We start from the raw sequence: 21,070 nt of genomic DNA, 5'->3' as shown, positions 1-21,070 counted from the left end.
CTTCCTGTTTCCTCGTCTGTGGATTTCTTTGATTGGGTTTTTGGTTTGATGACTGAAATAAGCTCGAGACATTTTCACGTTTTATTCTACGACATAAAATACGTCAGTAAATATTTCGGTCCTGATTTCTTTAAGCTTAAAGGCCGGTCGCTAACGAGTGTCTGAATGAGACTGCAGAGGCTGTTAGCACTTACTACCGTTAACTCCATCTTGCCAAATAGTGATCCTGCATCAATGTATGAAAACTGTTATAACCTGATTATAATTGTTTATTTATGGTTTATAAAGTGATTAACAACCTTATTATAAAGCATTTATAAATGCTTTATAAGGAAAGTCTTATTGTGACGTGGGACCTTGAGTTAAGGACGTACAGACAGAATTAATTCTCCTCCTCTGTTGGGACGGAGTCAGGGATGTTGTGATATGATGTTATTGATGATGTTATTGATGTTATGATGTCATGATCTTATTATGATGATGCTTCTGCAGCCGTTTTCTCACCTCTGCCTCCGCCTTGTCGGCCGTGGCGAGCAGCGCCTGCAGCTCGCGGTGCATCGACTCCTCGTGCTGCTGACGGAGCTTCTCCTGGAACTCAGTCATGGCTCCTACGGTCAGGTCTGCACGCGCACACACACACACACACACACACACACACACACACACACACACACGTTATCGTCCACATTATTACACAGAGGGAAGCTCGGCTGTTTGTTCAGGCCTGAAGTTTCTGACTGAAGCTGCTGGAAACAATGAAAACAGCTCATGAAACTACTGACTCTTTCATTTACTCATCTATTTATTATTACCATTATCATTATTATCATTAATACATTTAATGACGAATCAGTTCACAAAATAAAAGAGAAGTTCAGTTAATGGCAGGTTTTCCCTTCTGTTTGTTAATGTCTGTGTTAAATGAGGAAATTAGGAACTTTTTCAAGTCTCCAACTATTACAAACAAACAAACAAACAAACACAGAAAATCTAATGGAAACAGCCAAAAATAAACTTAAACTTAATTTAAATAAATAAAAATCTACTTTTTTTTCTTCTTTTTTTTTTTAAATTGGCCGCCGTGTGTTTGAAATTTAAATTTCAAAAATGAACTCTGGTCAGTCCACAATTACAAACAATTAGAGAAAAAGAAAGAAGCAATTACAACCAGGTTTGACGTGTTCGGCTCAAAAAAGACGATTCATTTTTATAAACAAATAAAACAGTAAAACAGAACAACAACACACAGTTAAAGATTCTCTAGATGCTGAAGCGAAACTTATTTCACCGTCATTTCTTACAAAAGACGAAAAACCTTCCACACCAACGACAACATGTGAATCTGCTCATTCATCTTTATATTGACTCATCAGGTTTTTGTTCTTCCATAAATCCATTAGTTTTTTTTAATGAATCTGATCATTTCAAGTTGTTTTGCGACTCTGTAAAACTTTGAGCTCAAATATAAAAATCACAAACGGTAAAGTTTCAGTTTATGATCTTAACAAAACAAACATGACATTACAAGAAATATTCATTAACATCTAATCATCATTGAATCTGATTAATTGATTACATTATTAGATTTATTGTTATTATTATTATAGTTGTTATATTATTAGTCAGCAGAGCAGACATAAACACTTTGTTATAAAGTGAATTTTGAAGAGTTTAACAATAATAATTAGTTCATTAGGTTGATTTAACAAAATAAAAGCAGCTCTCTCCAGTCGACAGACGTCTCATTGAATTTCATTGTGGATCTGAGTCTGAAGAGAGAAGAGAAGAGAAACTGCTTGTTAAACACTTCCACCGTCTTTTATGATGAACTTATGGTGACGGTCGTTTTCTTAAAATCGGGAGCGTTTAGGATTAAAACTTAAAAATGTTCAGTATGAGTTAAACACGACGTCAGAGCGGCTGTGAGAAATAAAACAGACCATCGGCTCAAACTGATCAACACTGAGGAGGAGAGGGGAAAAACTCGTGAGAAACAAAACCACCACAAAAAGCGACACAAACTGGAATCAGGACGTGAACTTACCAGCTACAAGCAGAGACATTTTACCACAGTCGGCTTACAAACAGGTTTATAAAAGGTGAGTGGACAGGAAGCAGCGGGCAGGTGAGTCGCTCACACTGAGTCCATGCGTCGCTTCAAAGGTGAAAAATGGTCCCAAAGAAATAATAAAGTCAAAGTCAGAGAACACCAGACGTCCTCCTCATCCTCAGCCCAGAGGAAGGTCGCTGATCTGCAGCTCCGAGCCTGAGCTCAACACAAGGCCCGCCCACACACACACACACCAATCACACTGGTGGCTGTGTGTGTGTGTGTGTGTGTGTGTCGTGGGTAGGTCTGCACTGTGACAGTCCCGCCCACACACTGCTGTGACCCACATGTCAAAGTTTAAAGTTTATGTCACAAGACACAACGTAAAACAATTAATGCTCAACCACTGAGCTGGTTAATGAATGATATTATTAGATTTATTATCACTATTATTATTATCATTATCATTATTATTATTATTAGTGCAGAGCAGAGCACATAGAAAAACTACAATCCCCTCCTCGTGGTCGTATCCCTCCGCCACTCAGACTAGTTTCAGGTTACATCCCTGTTTATCTAGTCAGATAAAATATTAAACATTAGCATGTTGACCTTTGACCTTTGACCACCAAAGTCTAATCAGTTCGTTCTTGGGTCCAAGGGAACGTTTGTGCCAAATCTGAAGAAGTTCCCTTTGAGGAGCTTTAGAGATATTGTGTTGACAAGACCAAAATCATGTTGTGTGATGTAACTATGATCTTGACCTTTGAACTTTGACCTTTAGCCACCAAAATCTAATCAGTTCATCCTTGAGTTCTTGTGAATGTTTGCTCCAAATTTGAAGAAGTTCCGTCAAGGCTTTACTGAAATACTGAGTCCCATTAGAGAAGCTGGAACATTAGAAACTGGAGCTTTTTTTTATCACAATTTTCGCTTGATGAACGACTGAAACAGTTATTGTTTATTATTTTAGTGCCAATCAACAATCAATTCATCGACTAACTGTTTAAATCTAGTGGAAGGAACAGAAACATGTCTGTTCGACCTGTCAAATCTGCCATCAATCATATAATCAACATTTAACTTTGGATTCTTTTGTTAAATGAAACTGTGTAATGTCAGAGTCACAAATACACGTGAAACTAATAAATCATGTACAGATCATTTACTACTCATGTTTATAATTCACACAAACTGCACTTTAAAGCAACATTATGCAACTATTTTTACCTTAATATATGATAACAGCTTCAAAACCATTTAATGTGTAACCTGTACGACCTCCGGTGAGAAGCTGCTTTACGGCGCTACGTCACACACCGACAACCGATGGCTCTGCAGCTAGCTACAACACGAAGCTAGCTCGGTATCCTCAGTAGCTCCTAGCATCTACACTTTAGCACGCAGCTACACACAGAGGGTTCAGGCGCTCTCGTCCAATCGGATTAACTTTTGTTTTCCGTACATGAGCTGTTAGCTTCTAAGCTAAAGGCTTGCTGCTTCACTGTAGCTTTAATGCACCAGCGTCCTGTAGTTACCAGCCTCTGACTGTAGAGGTCGCTGCTGCTGCTCTGCAAACGTTACACGGTGCAGCTTTAATTCATTCATAAAGCAACTAAAGGCTTTTTCTTACTATTTCTATTTTGATTTTACTAGCTGTTTTTCAGTTTCCTCATTTATTCTCCTATTATTCACTATTTATCTTCTTTCTAAGTTTTATTTATATGTGTCTGTATTGCAGTGGGTTTATTTTATATCTTGTTTTAATGTCTTTGAAATGCGTTGTTATTGAAAGGTGCTGGTCATGTAACTTATACTCTTATTTTATGTTGTAAAACACCTTTCAACCTTTTTCCTAGAAAGGAAGTAACATTGTATAAAGTTCATTTGTTTATTTATTTTTAGATTATATGTGACTTTAGATATTAAACTGGCCATTTTTCTGTATGGTCATATAATATATATATATACGTATATACACAGATAGTTTTCTATTTTTAGCATTTTCTGACATTTTAAAGGCAAAATTAGTGTATGTGAATTTATTGGTGACAGGTTTCTGAATGACACATGAGACACACACACACACACACACAAACACACACACACACACACACACACACACACACACACACACACACACACACCGGGCAGAAGCAGCTTCATGCCAGCAGCTCACACACGTTTCAGTGCTTTTGTACTTTCTGTCAAATTCCTGCTAAAATCTGAAAACAACGTTTTGTTTTTGTTTCTGACGAACTTTTCGTGCACGAGCAGCCACAGGTCTAGAAGCCGTTACCCACCTGGACACTGTCAAAGCGCGGGGAGAGCCTCGACAACACACCCGGGGACAACACGGACAAACCTCGGACCGGGACAGACTCGGGACAGACTCGGTTCAGACCCGGAGGACTCGGGTTTAGGACACAAGAAGAGAACTGGACCGGGTTAGAGTCTCTGCAGTCTCATCCTCCCGCTGTTTGCTGCTGTAGCAGGCTGACAGCCTAACCTGCTGGCGCCTCCCCCGAAGACACGTGACGTAGCATGTTACAATGTCGACGGTGATTGGTCGAAGACGCCCGTCAATCACATGGGAGGGGGGGACCTGCCAACCTGCCCTGCCCACCTCACCCACAGCTTCTGACAGCTTCTAAATGTGTGTTTTTTTCTGTTTACAACGTTTTTACAACGTAAATACTGAATTAGTTTTATGTCAATTTAAACTCCACATTTTGACTCAATTCCCAATTAGTCATTTGCCAAAGCAGTTTTTTTTTTGATAATTGAACTGATTTAATTCCGAGTTTTACTACTTATTTTTGTGTATATTATTATAATATTTCATTATATTATCTTTTTCACTGCCACATTTAATATTCTTTTGTTTATTCTATATTATTCCATTTAAACCTATCATTTTCTTATTATTATTATTATGCCTTTTTATACAGCCCTGTGTCCTTTATATTACATCTTGTCTTTACTGTCTTACTTTATTATTTTAATTACTTTCAGCAATAAAAAATACTTAAAGAGTCAAAAATAAAAGCAGTCATTAGGCCGCCAGTAATTGTATTATATTATTATTACCATATGATTCTACTGTTATTACTGTAACATTACTATTAATGTTACAGCTAATTTAATTCATCCCTCAACAATTTATCATCCTAGAGACTCATGATTGGTTGTGTGTATTTTTTTTTTTATTAGAAAAGTAGCTAGTAACTACAGCTGTCAGGTAAATGTAGAGTAGAAGTATCACGAAGCTTAAAATGGAAATAAATAAATAATAAAGTGTTTATAAATTTACTTAGGTAAAGTCCTGGAAGTCAAACCACTCTGACTTCACTGACACTGCAGGATGTAGAGACCTGTTACTGCAATGTTTCCTCACACTGACAGAAAACCTGGATGAGTCCAGCTCTGAGGCCCCTGAGCTCATGAATAAATAATTGAATAAATAATTAATAATTGGTTAAGGATCACACACTCAGCTGCTCAGGGGTCAGTTTATGTTCTTTTCAGATGGATGCTGCCCCCATGTGGTCAAAACGATTCACTGCAAAACACCTGAGAGCATGTAGGTAGATAGAATAGAAATCCCTCTCATCTGTTTTCTGACCAAATTTCTCATTTCTATATAGTTTATAATTATCATTATATGAAATATTGGTGGAGAGCATCAGTATTGTGCCGTGTCGTCCTCATCAGGACATAAACACGTGTTTTATGAGAATTCCTACTCGTTCCTTTCAAATTAAAAGCTTTGAAACTTTTTCCCCACGATCAAAATAAAACAGAAGCTCAGTTTTTATGCACATAATAAATAAAATACATTTTCTCTGTATCGGAAATTGTGCAAAAGTAAATAAAAACAAAAAAAGAAACAATTTCAGGCTGTATTTAGGGCGGTGTTACTGCCTGGTATAACACCCTGCATGCTGTAACTGGCTGTCTGTTAATGGCTGAATCTTATTGTAACATCTGTAACATCTGGCTCAGAGGTGAATTTACTGAAAGAAGCACAAACGAGTCCTGATTCTGGTCCGTCAGGTTCCTTGTGGTTTTATTGGTGATAACATGTTCCGTTACAGTTTCTGGACAGCTAGTGTGTGTTATCGTTATCATCTACAAACACAGACATTCTCTCGGTGTCTCGCAGACGCAGGAGGAGGAGGAAGAGGAGGCCAGGTTATGGTCATTAAACAGGTTTTCTGACAACCTGAAGAAGTGGCCAAGTGACACTCGCACGCACTCGTACACTTGACACACACACACACACGCGCGCGCGCGCACACACACGCACAGAGGTAACACACAGACGCCAGCTGGGACGGTTATAATAGTGGAGGGCTTCGTCTTCAGAGCCGTGAGCAGCGAGCCTTCAGGGGGTCTAAGTGCTGCTGCTGCTGCTGCTGACCAGCAGGGGGAGACAGTCACTGGGACAGGAAGTCCATGGCGGTGTCTCGCTCCTCCACCAGCTCGGCCGCTGTGGCGTCCATCTTGGCTCTGGAGAAGTCGTTGATGGGCAGTCCGTCAAACACTTTCCAGGTCTTGTTCTGTGGGAGGGACAGAGGGAAAGGTCAGAGGTCGAGATTTTTATTTTGAGTTTTTCTCTTCACTTCCTCAAACCCGCCCGTCACTGAACCGTGTCTCACTTTCTCTTCTTCTTCAGGTTTTAATAACACACGGCCGAATGATCCGGCGGCTGGCGGCCGATCGGACGGACTCACCTTGATCTGGACGGGGAAGGAGTAGATGAGGTCCTCTGGGATGCCGTAGGAGTTTCCGCCGGCGTACACGCCCATGGAGATGAACTCGCCCTGTCGACAGGAAGCACGAGAGTCAACAACAAACATGACTGTCGCAACGCCACGCGCTCCGGAGCCTGTTGAACACCTCCGGAGAACTGACGAACTGACAGGAAAATATACTTTTAATTTGATTAAGTTAATTTAATATTATTATTTTTGCTAAAATGAACAAAAGCAGATGTTGTTGAGGCTTTTACGAGCAACATTATAATGTCTGTTTGATTTTATTTATTTTTCTGGTGAAATATCTGTTTCAACAGAGACTTGATTTCCCAACGCGCTTTAAATCCACGTTTTCCAAACAATTCACAAAATACGTGACGTCCTTTGCCATAAAACAGAAGCATCTTTAACACAGAAACATTGAGAGATAAACTGGCTGCCGGTGCGACACGTTGCGTCACTGAGGATCGTTCTAAGATCAACTTTCACTTCTAGTCGAAGCATAAAAACCCTGAACTCTGACTTGAACGTAACTTTTCTGCGTTTACCTTTCAGTTTGTTTAACAGTTTAACAACATGTGACTCCCTGACGTCTCCCTCGGTCACTACACCTGGAGAACGTCACCGACACTCTCTGACAGACGTTAATCGCCGTCACACAGAAACATTCGGAGCGTCCACACTGACCTCCTTGGTGCCGAACCAGATGTCCCTCATGTGGTCGCAGATGGCCTTGGCGGCGGACATGGCGCTGGAAAGCTTCCTGGCCTTGATGACGGCAGCGCCGCGCTGCTGCACCGTCTGCAGGAGGAAGACAGAAGAGGAGGAGGTTTCAACAGAGGGAAACTAAAACATCAAATGAAAGAGTCGCTCCAGATCTCAGAAGGTTCTCACAGAGATGAAGTCTCCTCTGAGCCAGGCTTCGTCCTTGATGGCGTCGTAGGCGGCCGTCTCGGAGCCGTGGACGTTGACCTTGGCGTGGTGGACGTCGGGGTACTGGGTGGAAGAGTGGTTTCCCCAGATGATGACGTTCTTCACGTTGTCGGAGGAAACGCCGCAACGCATCGCCACCTGCGGGTGAGGGACGGACACAGCGGTAGAGTCGTTAACTTTTCATACAGTCGAGCTGCGTTCGAGACGTCGGTAAACCCGGACACTTCTGAGCGGGAGCGTGCGGGCGGAGCGTACCTGGGAGGAGGCTCTGTTGTGGTCCAGGCGGGTGAGGCAGGAGAAGTTCTCTTTGGGGATGGAGGGGGCGGACTTGGAGGCGATCAGACAGTTGGTGTTCGCCGGATTTCCAACCACCAGAACCTGACGGGACGAAAAACCAAACACCTGCGTCAGACGGCAACTGAACAAACCACAAACACATCCAGACACGGAGTTGGAAGAGGCGTTCAAGTGCACCGTTTGCCTCAGTTTTATCTAAATCTCCTCATCAATGACAGGATTTATCATCATTGCATCACCTCTGAGGCCAGTTAGCGTCACAGGGTCGTACCTGCAGATCATTCATCTGCTCTAATAATAAAGAGAATCAGAACATGTTTGGCTCCTCAGGTGAAAGCCTGTCTCACTCTTTAACCGTCACTGAAAAGCAACGAAAACAACCAGATGAAAAACGCAGGAGATGAATCTGAAGAAAAAGCTGTTAAACTCTCTGACACACAGTTGTGACCCAACAGCACTGACGCAGTTTATAATGAGCAACAACACAAAGTAAAACACTAAGAAACTAACGATCCACATGTGAATGTTCCTCACACAGTTTATATCTCCAGACTAAACATCCTCTGTGCTGCTGCTTTTCTCTCCCGATTTCCCGATTGGGAGCGAGACAGGAGCGAGACGAACTGACTTTAACAGACACGTCTGGATAAAACAAGATTCACCTCCGTCGTGTCGTCTGTTGTTTCTTGTGAACGACTGATAAAAAAAAAAATCCTAACTGGTGAAACAGGTGAATTTTGTACTGAACTGATGAGAAACAAAGATCCATCGTCAGTCAGAGGTTTAACTATTAAAGAAAATCACTTAAATGTTTATTTCTACATTTACTTTTGTGTAATTTTACCAACCGAGTTTCTTCATTAAATAAAGACGAAACACGTGAGAAATGTTTGTGGTGTAAAAGCCTCACAGGGTTGTTTTTGTCTTTTCTCCGCAGGTTCTTTGACCTTTGACCTCGGCACAGATTGAACCCGTTCGGTCACACTGACGTCCCCTCACCAGAGGCCCCGCTGCTGATCGGCGTGCTGCTGATCGATGTGCTGTAAGCACCACGGTACGTACGCACACGGCCCGCAGAGCGCTGACCCCTCACTCTGCAGAAACATGGCGCTGCTGCCGAGAGGCGCCGAGCGGAGGGAGAGAGATAACGTGACGGACGGAAGAGCGGGTTTATTCTGGTGGAGATGCTGCATGAGCGCTTTCATCCCCCGCCCCCGTGTTCATCAGCTGCGACCGACTGTCTGCAGGTCAGCAACGTCCACCTCAGGCTTTTTAAAACCACATGCAACTTAACGCCTGCGTCAAAGTCTGACGGTCTGATGGGAACCAGCAGGAGCAACGCGGCCTGGAGGTCTGTGGTGTCGCTACCGTCTACTGCGAATAAGACATTAATAAGACACCTTACCATCTAACTGAGGCGTGAGACCAATGTTACCACGGTAACGATCAATGACACAATGACCATTTTGTTTTATATTGAAAAAAGAAGAAGAAAAAAAAAACAAGTATTAATTTACCCAGAATTCATTGCACAACAGTCCGGCTTAAAGAGAGTAAAGAACTAAAGCGCTTTGAGCAGCGGGTGAATTTAAACATCTATCTGAAGAAACTGGCACAGATTGGATCCCAACTGACAGATCTGCTCTGACCTCATCAATAAATCAATCAATTCAGTGACATTAATAAAAGGTGATCAATCAGACGGGCGAGGCGTCACCTTGACGGTCTTCTTGGCGTACTTGTCCAGGGCGGCTCCCTGCGTCTTGAAGATGGCCACGTTGGCCTTCAGCAGGTCCTTCCTCTCCATGCCCTCCTTCCTGGGCATGGAGCCCACCAAGATGGCGGCGTCCAGGTCCTTGAAGCCCACCTCCACCTTGTCAGTGGGGATGACCTCTGTGGAAAGTCAAAGTAAAGCATATTGATAAGGACGAGCTGATCTATTGGTTCTGATAAGCTGCATTGATTATTTAACAGCACCACTCTGTACAGGCCGTCTGCAGGTACGATAACATGCTCCTGTCATGTGATGATGATTAACCAGGTGTTCACCTGTCATTCACTCTCTCAGGGTTTCACCTGGAAGTATTGATGACTGATTATTACTGAGCAGATAAATTCCTGCCACTTCGGCTGATCCTGGTGATAACATGTGTTTTGGTAGGAGGATCCCGCTGCTATCAGACCGGACTTCAGTCAGGGTTCATCTCTCCTCCCTCCATTGTTGTCCCACCACTGCTCTGATTGGCCACGGTGGTGCCTCAACCAGCAGCCAACCAGAAGCCTTGTTTCAGACACTCCTCCTTCCTCCTCCCCACAGCAGCAGCAGAGAGGAGGCTCCTCCACAGAGGTTATGAAGGACAAATAAAACTCTCTCTCTCTCTCTCTCAGGTGAGAACATTTCAGGTTATTTTTTCATGCCATTGTTAGACAGGAAAAAGAGGGACAGATCGTCCTCACGACTCCAAGTCATCAACCACCGAAAACAGACTTTCAGAAACGCTGCTGAACCCGTTTTATTTTGAAATCTCCAGGGTTGTGTTGTCGCCTGGACGACACAAACACCGTCATGAGTTTTGAAGCTTCAAGGCGACACACAGCAGCAGCAGCAGCAGCAGCATGTGACGTGAAGCAAAACACCCACAGGAAATTCTTTTCTATTCCAGTGATGTCTGCATGTTCAAAGCTACAAACTGCTGCTCCGTTTCCCAGCGTTTAAAATCAAAGCAGCATTTATTCAGATCAGTGCTTCTGTAGCACACACGGACAGGTAAAGTCCAGCAGCCAGAGCCGCTAACTGACATGATGCTACGTGACGTAGCTGGTGTGTTTGTGCTTTTAGCGTCTCGTGATGGTAAAAACATATTTTTTCACCCTAATAAGAAACAACTTGAATATTTTTCATTCTTTTAGACATTTCTGTATTTCTTTTTTATTAAACAGCTGGTTTAGGTGTAGTTTGTGAACGTACACTGAATCCAAGAGACTAGAGAGACACACACACACACACACACACACACACACACACACACACACTGAACTCACCCCTCAGCAGTGGGAGGGCACAGTCCTGCAGCTCCATGACGACTCCGTCCAGCACCGGCAGCATGGGGGGGATGTCCAGCAGGACCAAGATGATTGGCTGATGAGGAAGACGGAGACATTTAGCAGCCAATCAACTCATCGCAGTCAGTTATTTAACAGGTGTTGCATTAATGAATGCGGGGGGAAAAAATGAAACACCTTGCATGTAACAAGTGAATTAAAGCAAGAAAACATTCAGCACAGATCAACAGCTGCTTTAGCAGTGAACACAAGACCTTTCAAGGACTTTCAAGGACTCTCCAGGCCACATTCAGTGACTCATAAAAAGGTCATGTTTCAGACTGTAACATTGCCACAGATTCGACCTTTGCAAACGTACTCAAGTCAAGGCCAATAAAATTAATAAATGCCTCATCAGTTTTAAAGCTTTCTCTTTACTATCATTAAAAAAATACAACTTATTACCTTTATGTTGTAATTTCAAGTTTAATCTCAGACATTGACAATAAAGCAATAATATTCTTATTTTAATTTCAATAACTTTCCCTGCACAGCATGCTCAGCAAACAGGAAGAGGACCAACCAAACCCCCCTCAAAAAATCTTGCATTATAGCATGACCTTGTATTTAGGGATTAACAGATATGACATTCAACTTAATCTAAAATTTTCCTGAAGTACTTGATGACGACTCATTAATTCGGCAAGCGTTTCATCCATTAACAGTAAAATCAACTTGGAATAACCCGCCTCATGTTTTCATCTCCCTCTCCAACACCAATCAGGACTCTGATAAGCTGAAGGCATCCCACCACTGAAACATGTTCATTATTCATGGTGATTCCATTATGTAACCCACAGTGCATCGCCCAGCTGTCAGGGCAGCGACCAGCTTCGGGGGGGGGGGGGGGCTCTGCTGCTGCAGGTTATGTAATCAAAGCTCAGGCCTGGTCTCTTACCTGGTCCTTCCCGAACACATCTCCCTTGGCGATGCTGTACAGCAGGGAGTAGGCAATCTGGCCGGCGGCGCCAGTCACCAGGACACGGATTGGTTCAGCCTGCAGAGGGAACAAAACAAACAGGAGTGGTTCATGTGAAGCACTGATCTAGATGATTAACAAGAGGGAGGAAATGAAGCGGCAGAAACCAGTATTACTGGTCTCAACTGTGTGGATTATTATTTTATTTCTTTTTTTAAATATATAAAGCCCATATTTAACAGATGGGTTCTGCTGCTGGTTCACACACTCATCCTGTGGGAACCTGTCACCAAACTCCATTAAGAAAATTGTGCAATTTAGAAATGACCTTGCAAACTGACATGGACAGCTTTGACATTCAGTTTAATTTTTAGATTTAGTCTTTAGAATATGATTTAACTATTTAATTCGGCGTGCATAAAATCAATCAAACAAACACCTAATTTTACTCTTTATCACTGGTTCACACATCCCTCTGACGCTAATCACTGCGAAAGAATGAATGAAAAAGGACAAAGCAATACAATAAAAGGTAGGATTTAAGAATAATAAAATGACACATAGTGATTTATATACAAGCCGAACTGAAGGATGTTTCAAGTTCATTCAGAAAAATCATTATTATCACATTTTCATTCGCTTCCAAGTGCGTGAAAAGGAATCATTAAACTTCCCTGTTTCGCGAACCGAGATTCAAACCGATGAAGCTCCTGTCTTGATTGGTTCGGCCGGACTGAATTAAAGAAAAGGCCCGTGGTGATGTCATTTGACGCTGATGCCACGCCACAGCCTGTCCTCATTAAGATGGAGGCAGATGTATGAATGTACAAGTTAAGTGGAGGAGCAAGTGTTTTTTAAAAAAAAAAAAACAGCGGAAACAAAAACCCGGCCGCAGATATTTACGTTACATTTGCGTGTTTTTTTTTCTCCCCCCCCATTCAACCGCAGTTTTCTATCTGCGCGTTGCAACTGCGCATCAAACTGCGTCGGACAGCTCTGCCAATTGTTTTTAAATCATGAATTCAGCGCAGAAAAAAAAGCGCAGAAAAATATTATTAAGAGTTAAATCACGACGTTGCCGCCCTCTCGTCAATGTCAACTATTGTGCACCACATTGCATCCACCGGCACGAATAACATCAAGCAACACGGTGCGATTATTTCACCGTTTAGCCGTTTAGTATCTGATATTGTGCAGCTAATAGCATTCTTACCATTTGTGCTAGCGGGTGAAGATGCTTCGGGTCTGCGGTGCTCTCCCTGCTCAGAGTCGGACTAGACGGAAGGGTCACCTCTATCCGTGTATTGTAAAGTCAGGCGGTGAGATGACTCGGCCCACTCTCACCGCGGGATTTGTAGTCATTTCGAGATCCTGAGGCGGGAGTTTTCAGCCGGCAAACTCGATAAAAGGAACACACTCCCCCATAATGCACCGCATCTGGTGAAACCGCGCCCACCTCTGTCACAAACGGCTGTGGATTTTATGAAAAGGCTCGTTTTTTTTTTTTTTTTTAATGCGGAGGCTCGGGACGCTGCGCTTTGGCGACATCCTGTGGCCGGCCGCGGAACTACACCGAGTGTCCAGCAGAATTACACAGCACTGACACTGATGTGCTGCATTACTCCATGAATTATAAAGCAATTATATCTAAATATATATCACACAAAAGAAAGCCACTGTACAGAACCCCTTATTCCTCAAGACTAACTAAAAGAACAAACAGCCAACAAAAGGAGCTTATATTATTATATTATTTATCTACTAATTCCCCAGTGTGGGACTAATTGAAGGAATATCTTATTTTACCTCTTTTACACTCCTTTAAGAATAACAGTAACCCCAAGAAGTACCTGTACCAACATCAGGATCCATGGAACCACGACGACCCCCTGGGACCTCCTCAAGAACCACACACTCACCAGGAATCCTCTTAAATACCTCTAAAACACCTTTAGAACCCCCCCCCCCCCAAAAAAAAGAACCAATGGTACCCTCCACCCCCTCTCTCGTTGAGCCTTGAGCCCAACCTTGAACCTTGAATCCTAGAAACATTAGAGCTCATCTTATATCCGAATCTTCAGCTCCAACAATCCAACGAGGAACCTTGGAATCCCTTCAAGAACCCCCAGAAACTTCTCACAGGCCTTTGGGGTCCCATCTTTTAAGAACATAAAGAACTATGATCCTTTAAGAATTCCCTCAGTTCTTCCGAAAACCATCATAACATTTCAAGGATTCATCTTCCAAACCCCCTGACCCCCTTAAAATTCCTGGAACCTGCACAAGAACCTTGTGGGACTCTAAAAACTCAAATGTAACCTTTAGTGACTTTAAAAACCTCTTATTCCCAGCAATTTAAGGAGCCCTGGAACCTTTTCATATACCACTCATATATGCCTCCTGAAGGATCTCACCCAAAAATGATCCATAGAAACTCTAAAAACTCTTCAAACCCTTCTTCTGGGACACATGGAGCTTCCTCAAGAACCCACTGATGGACTGTGCAATGTCCTTCAAGAATCCCTGGACTTCCTCAACCCCAATTTGAAAATCCTGGTGACATCAGATTTAGATCAGCTCACTATAGATTATTATATCATTATAATATATACAGTATTTCTACAGGTCTGCTTGTTTACTTCTTTTCCAAATTACCAAACTTTTATAGCTCATCAACATGAGAAGGGTAGCTTGGACTCATGAACGGAGTCCTTACAGCCATGACCCTGACTGATTCACAGAAAGGAGAACACTGAGAACCGCAGTGTATGAACCACATTCATCTGCTGCCTACAGGAAGTTAAGCAGCTTCACTTAATGATCCTTTAAGTAACTTACAGGTCCCATGAAATGGAAAGTGTTTTTTTCCATGTTGTTACCATGTGTTTGGGGGAATTTGGGGCTGAGCTGGGGAGGGGTTTACCTCACACACAAATAACAGATGGTGGGTTATGAAGTTCGATTGTGATATATTATTTTTTAGACGAAATACTTTTAAATTTGACAGTTTTTTTTTTGGTAAAGATAAAACTATCACTTTATTTGTGGAGGAATTATATTTCTGTAGAAAGAAGATTTTTCATTTTAGCTAGATTGTTGCTTTCAGGGAACTGAGGTTGCAGGGGGGAATTTGGACTCATGTTCTCAGTATTTCCTGAAATCCCACCTCCCAAAAACCTCCAGAGTATTTATCTATCCAGATTGTTACAGTTTAATTTACTAAAGTTTCTGTCACTGAGACTTCTGCTATAATAGAGGTGAAGGGAATTTCATTAGTGGTGTTTAAAGCTCTAAAAACTTCAGAAACAAATGTCCTGATAGCTCTTTAAAAACCACAAATCCCTCAGTGAACTGAGAGCAATATCTATGGATTGTTCTAGGTGACTTGTTTTTCCACATCAGAGGCAAAGGTGAAAGTTCACTTGAGGTCATGTTTGCTCCCCAGACTACAGGAAGTTGCTGGGCTCGGTCACCAGTTTGTTAAGTTACCGGTGAGCCTGTTATCTGCAACCTCACAGGAGGTAAATCTGAGCCGAGCCGTCTGATCTGCTGACATTTATAGAGCAGGACATCACAACGATTACAAACAACAGTCAGGAGGGCAGTTTTCAAACATGGTGGAACTTCTTATTATATTTTTTATATTATAGGCTATATAGCCATAAAAAATATGGTATTAGTTTTTCTCTTTTGTGAAACAAATGAATGTGAAACTGAGTTTAGTCTGAATGAGGAACTAAAACTCTCACTTAAACTTAAGACTGGTGAAATTCTTCAGTGTATGCAAATATTTACGACAGGGTTGCTTGAAACAGATCTGTTCAGTAAGAGAGAAACTGAGATCAACTACTGCCTTTAATGGAAAAATCTATTTGCGCAAAGAGAAATAACCAAACAATTTAAAATACTGTCCCTTTGCTGTGGTCAGGGTTGACTGTGCAAACTTAAGATGTTCTATGTTTTGTCAGTTTACCTGTATTTCTTTATATGAATAACAAATAAACATAAGTTTATGTACGAAAAATTGCAACAAACTACAGCAGTGTCTCCTGACATCTATCATGCAAGAACTACGTAATCCTCATATTCCTTCTACATCTTGGCAAAACCACCTGTGTGAAATTTCAGGTCTCTGGACCTAAACCTTATGGTAGCTATAAATTTTTTAAGTTGTTTTTTCACTGGAATCCATGAACCTCGCTAAATGGAAAACTGTGCTTTAACTCTTTAATCTGAAACTGTAGAAAACAAACCAAAGCATTTCGACACCTAAAAATCCTTTTCACGTCTATTGATCCTTGTTTTTTTCATACATTTCCACCTGCACCGGCTCAGCATCGGCTCAGAAGTGCCCAGCCCCCCTTGTCTGCTCTGATTGGACAGGGCAGACGCCTGTTTTCAAGCTAGAATGATTGACAGAAGTAGTAACCAATAGCAGCGCTTTCTCCGACTGATATTATCGCGTCATCGGTTTTTCGCGCGCGCTGTCTTCACCCCCCGCGGTGAAATCTGAACAGATCATTGCGCGAAGACCTCCATTTTGTAGCCGCGAAGCTAACGTAAACAAGCATACCTGCTGACAGGAAGCCGGAAGGAGGGAAAACTTTTGAAATGTGGACCGAAGTGACGCGAACAAGCCGCTCCACCATCTACACGGGATTTCACAGGACCATATTCATAACTCGGAATACTTTTATGAAAAAACCCATTTGATTTTTTTGATCTGTGGACACTTACGGACAAAAGGAATATAAACATTCGAGGAATGGACAGATAACGAGACAATAAGACGACTTCTTTGAAGGTAGGAAGTGCTTTGCTGGTTTTGCTGGTTGATGATGCTATGTTATTAATGAGTTATACTTCTGTGCTCATAGTTACTGAAAAATGACCTCAATATTTGAATTGTTGTGACTCTGGCTATAACAAGGTATGGCATGTCAACACTGACAAAGGTTTAAGCATTTATACATTTTTAAAAACCTTACCTTTTTTCTCTTATGTAAACTTTACCTAACTTACAGAACCTAAACCTAAGCCTGTGCTGTCAATTTCGTTTTTATTTAATGGAAATGGAAATTCATTAATGTATGAAAATAGTAGAATGGAAATTAAGGCTGTCCCTTCTCATCGAAAATTGGTTTTAAAATGCGTTAAATGGGATTGATAATTGACAAAATAGGTCAGTGTATACAACACTAAGTGGCTGTTATCTAATATGTGATCAATTTTCAATATTGGTTTTGTGATATGGGCAAAAGTAAGTGGACCTTGTTTTTCGTGTTTTAAACCCATTATTTCCAATGATATCATCTTAATGCAACACTATCCCTTCACTTTTACTCCTACTCATACAACCAACTTTATTAAGCTTCTTTTGACTTAAAATTTCTCCAGAAGTCAGACAATTTCCTCTTATTTCATCCTTAATTATATATTTATACATTATAAGCATATTGGATTATTGTACATCTCACATGTTAATCATTCTTGGAGAGTTAAAGATTTGACACACAAAATTAACTTAAAAAAAAAAAAGATAAATCTATATGTTCTTGCAGAACAGTCAGGATTGTTTTTTTAAAGAATGTGCAATATGACAGATGTAGGGTTAGGCTGTGTCTCTGATTTGTCAATCGTGTGGTCACTTGAGAGTTGACCTCCTGACTTTGACACTTCACTGTCAGTAGAAGGGAGTCACTTGATAAATGTGTCTTATTGCAGACTCTCAGAAAAACATTTTTTTCTCTTAAATCGGTTCTTTAAAGCCTTCTTAAGGGTAAGTCTTACAGGTTTGATAAATACAGGCCCTGACCTCAACCCGGTCCAACACCCTGCAGGTTCCAACATCTGCAGAAAGCCTTAAAAGAAAAGCTGAAACTGTAGTAGCGGGTTAATACCCATGGTTTTGGAATAACATGTTCATATATGGCTGCAGTGTTCAGGTGTCTACATACTTCTGTCCATGTAGTGTGTGCCAACCAACTGCTACCCGAGGAAGAGCCCAGAGGAGAAGTGAAGGAGATGCGTGTGAGGGATGTTTTTCACACAGAATAGAGAGGGGAGGCGAGGCGAGGTTTTCAGTTACAATCAGGGCTCTGTCCAACCTTCAGCCTATCAAGGACACCGGCAGCCATGTTGGATCTCTGTGCAGTTTGATGGGTTCAGTTTCTGTAAAGCTGCAGGCTGCAGTTCTGTGCTGCTGGCAGCCAGGCAGGCACTGACCGCGGTGCTGATAATCTGCAGCCTGGACTGCTACGTCAAGGTAGCAGCAAACACTAGGAACATAACCGGAAGCCAGATAATTAAGCCTTCAAAATAAAACCGCAGAAATTATTGTTGGATAATTATAAGCTGTGAGGACTTCTTAGGGAAACAACAGAATTTCATGTTTGATTTTTCAATCATATTAACAAGGGTAGTTTATTTTCCATGCATCTTTTTTTACTTTTTATATAGTTTTATTAATGTTTTTTGAACTTTTTAGCTTAAATGCATATTTTCCTGTGGTGTATTACTTGAGCAATCTTTAAATCAGCAATTGTTTCTGGGAACATTTTGCTTCTCTTTGTTGTTGTTCTGTTTCTCTTTGAGGTGGTTTTGCATCATTTTGTGTCCTTAGTTGTTTTGCATCTCTTTCCGTGTGTGGTTGTCTTACATCTCTTTGAGGACATTTTGCATCTTTTTGTCGATTTTTTGGATCCTTTGTTCAGACTTTGCATCTCTTTGCATCATTGTGTTGTAGTTCTGCATCTCTTTGAGGACATTTTGCATCTTTTCGTGGATGTTTTGTTTTTGACTTTGCAGCTATGCATCTTTGTGTAGTAGATTTGCATCTCTTAGAGGTGCAGTCATCTTTGTCTCTGCAGTCAATTTCTGTTTTGCATCTTTTTGTATAGGTTAAGCATCTGTATGAGGTTTTGCATCTCAGTAGCTGTGTTGTGTCTCTTCACGTTTGTTTTACATCTTTCTGAGGCTGTTTTGTATATCATTTTGGTCATTTTACATTTCTTTCTGGGATGTTTAGCAGGTGAATACCTTGGACCCCTGGTTCTGTGCCTAATAGGCCAATTCTTATTGCATACTTACTGATTTAGTTTAACTATATTTAAATTTTACAAATAGGCCTGATTGTGTCTAAAAATGTATTATTTTATTTTACGTTTTTATTAATTTATTCTTTTCATTCATTTCAGCTGCTTGCATTATTGATATTTTAGCTGTATAAAAGAAAAAACTATTACAAATTTAATTTTCAAAATTGGGGGCTTTTATTTTGAAGAGACGTGCCGGATGTCGCGTTGTTCACTCTGTCTAGCTTCTCGGTGGCTCTGGATACTTTGCCAAAGCTGCCAGGTGGAAACGACTCTCGCTGAATTAATGATGACGGGGTCAGAAAAAGACGCAACCTGCCCAGTTCCTTCGCTCCCTTGAAGGTTGTGTTAGGTTTCCGGCGGCCATTTTCACACCTTAAATATAACGGTTTCCGCGCCAAATTCCCTGTCAGTTCACCACTGCAGCTCGAATAAACGACGATGAGACACACCTGGCTGACAAACGCAGAGATTTATTAACTAACGTACCAGTTTGGGGTGGAAACTGGGTCACACGAGCTCGTAACGGTCAAGTTTAGCTCCAGAATCACTCTTTAATGCTGCGTTCAAGGACGCGCGGTGAGCTCCGTCCCCGCGGTGACCATCTAACAGACGGTGTGCTGCTTTCAACTCACCTGCGATGAAACCGCCCGCACCACCAGATACATGGAAGTCAGCAGCGTCAACATGGTCCCGCCGGTGTTTTGTGGCCGTCCACTGATAACTTGTCGTCCTCTGTGAGCAGAAATGGCGTCTCAACCCCGACACGGTACCGGGAGGAAGACGGATAGAGAGGAGGGGAGACAGGTAGACACCCACAGACGCAGAGCGAAAGACAGGGCAGGTGCGACAGGACACCGCCGCGGCACCAGAGGCGACCTTAAACCCGCGCTGCAGTTCGACTTTCAGGGCTTCTTGTAGCTTGGGTTTGCCCGGGACTCTCTCACACCTCCACCCACTACCTATACTCACACATTAACACACACACACATATACACACTCACGCACTCACAGTGCTGCAGTCAGTCTAGTCCCTTAATAAGATTTTGAGGACGCAAATAGCCGCTGGCTGGACCGCCAAAGCTTTTCATGTGTGATTACAGGTGTAAATTAATTGTGAAGATTGAAGCCACAATACTGTAAAAAAAAAAAAAAATCAAATGGGATTTAGTATGTAGGACTAGGTGACGTCACTGCAGGGGAATGGGATGCTCCAACCCAAAGTGTATGTTTTAGGGTCACATGAGGACTGCTGCAGATGTAGTTGTGGAGACCAGGGATGGTTTTCTGTCTGTATCTTTGAGCTCGTTTTTACAAGCTAGCACGTTCAGAATTTAATGCAAACTACTGACACGTGTCTGCAATGAAAGGGTGTAGGTGTTATCCCTGCAACACAAACAAAAAATGTATGGTTTAGTCTCAAACACAAGGAGTGCGATGTTACAATCCACCCCATAGTGCAGGCAGTCTTGTATAAAGCACTTGAAAACGATACTCGAGTAAAAGTACAAGTATCTTACCAGAGAATGACTTTGGTAGAAGTTAAAATCACCTTTTTAGAATATTACTTGAGTAAAAGTCTTAAAGTGTACTTACGTTTCAGCAGCAGGTGCTTCCATGATGGTATCAGTCATCGTCATTTCTACTTTGACGACGCGAGCCTTCTTCCTCTTCTTCTTTAGTTTAGGCGCTTGGCAACAGACAGGCATTACGTCACCAACTCGAATTGGTGCATTAACTTGCAATCTAGGAGCACTGATTCGCCAATCTTGCAGTCTAACAAATTTCTTCTGCTTTTATTTTGTAGTAACGAGTAACGAAAATGCTTAGGGGAAATGCATCAGAGTAAAAGTCTATAATTTATTTAGGAAATGTATTTGAGTAAAAGTGAAAGTTGCCAGAAATATAAATAACG

At 41.7% G+C, this 21,070-nt stretch overlaps 2 protein-coding genes across 4 annotated transcripts in view; both read right to left on the bottom strand.

Annotated features, from left to right (window-relative positions):
• The window catches only part of LOC111232924 (UTP--glucose-1-phosphate uridylyltransferase-like), a 12,803-nt gene extending 8,258 nt beyond the window's left edge, over positions 1 to 4,545 (bottom strand). The window contains exons 1-2 of one of the 2 annotated variants that reach the window (XM_022760628.1): positions 4,354 to 4,545; positions 505 to 620 (exon numbers count right to left, since the gene is read on the bottom strand). In XM_022760628.1, coding sequence (XP_022616349.1) covers positions 505 to 603 — 99 coding nt within the window. In that variant the 5' untranslated portion in view covers positions 604 to 620; positions 4,354 to 4,545. Of the gene's footprint in view, positions 1 to 504; positions 621 to 2,044; positions 2,261 to 4,353 lie in introns of those variants that run through there. The other variant, XM_022760627.1, reaches the window with a different exon arrangement.
• A 1,547-nt stretch (positions 4,546 to 6,092) lies between these two features.
• mdh1 (malate dehydrogenase 1) lies at positions 6,093 to 20,074 on the bottom strand. 2 transcript variants are annotated; one of them, XM_022760679.1, is made up of 9 exons: positions 19,791 to 20,074; positions 12,041 to 12,139; positions 11,083 to 11,179; positions 9,758 to 9,933; positions 7,999 to 8,121; positions 7,705 to 7,881; positions 7,498 to 7,611; positions 6,787 to 6,876; positions 6,093 to 6,612 (listed from the first exon to the last, which is right to left on the bottom strand). In XM_022760679.1, exons 1-9 carry the CDS (start codon positions 19,842 to 19,844, stop codon positions 6,490 to 6,492), a joined length of 1,053 nt encoding a protein of 350 aa, XP_022616400.1. In that variant the 5' UTR covers positions 19,845 to 20,074; the 3' UTR covers positions 6,093 to 6,489. The 2 variants fall into 2 exon arrangements, with proteins under 2 accessions (XP_022616400.1, XP_022616398.1); XM_022760677.1 differs by lacking the exon at positions 19,791 to 20,074 and adding an exon at positions 13,275 to 13,370.
• Positions 20,075 to 21,070: the final 996 nt, after the last annotated feature.

Source organism: Seriola dumerili, unplaced genomic scaffold (assembly GCF_002260705.1).
Source record: "Seriola dumerili isolate Sdu_G_001 unplaced genomic scaffold, Sdu_1.0 BDQW01000349.1, whole genome shotgun sequence".
NCBI classification, from domain to species: domain Eukaryota; kingdom Metazoa; phylum Chordata; class Actinopteri; order Carangiformes; family Carangidae; genus Seriola; species Seriola dumerili.
Note: the sequence above shows the minus strand (reverse complement) of the source record. Positions and strands in the feature narration are given on the sequence as shown.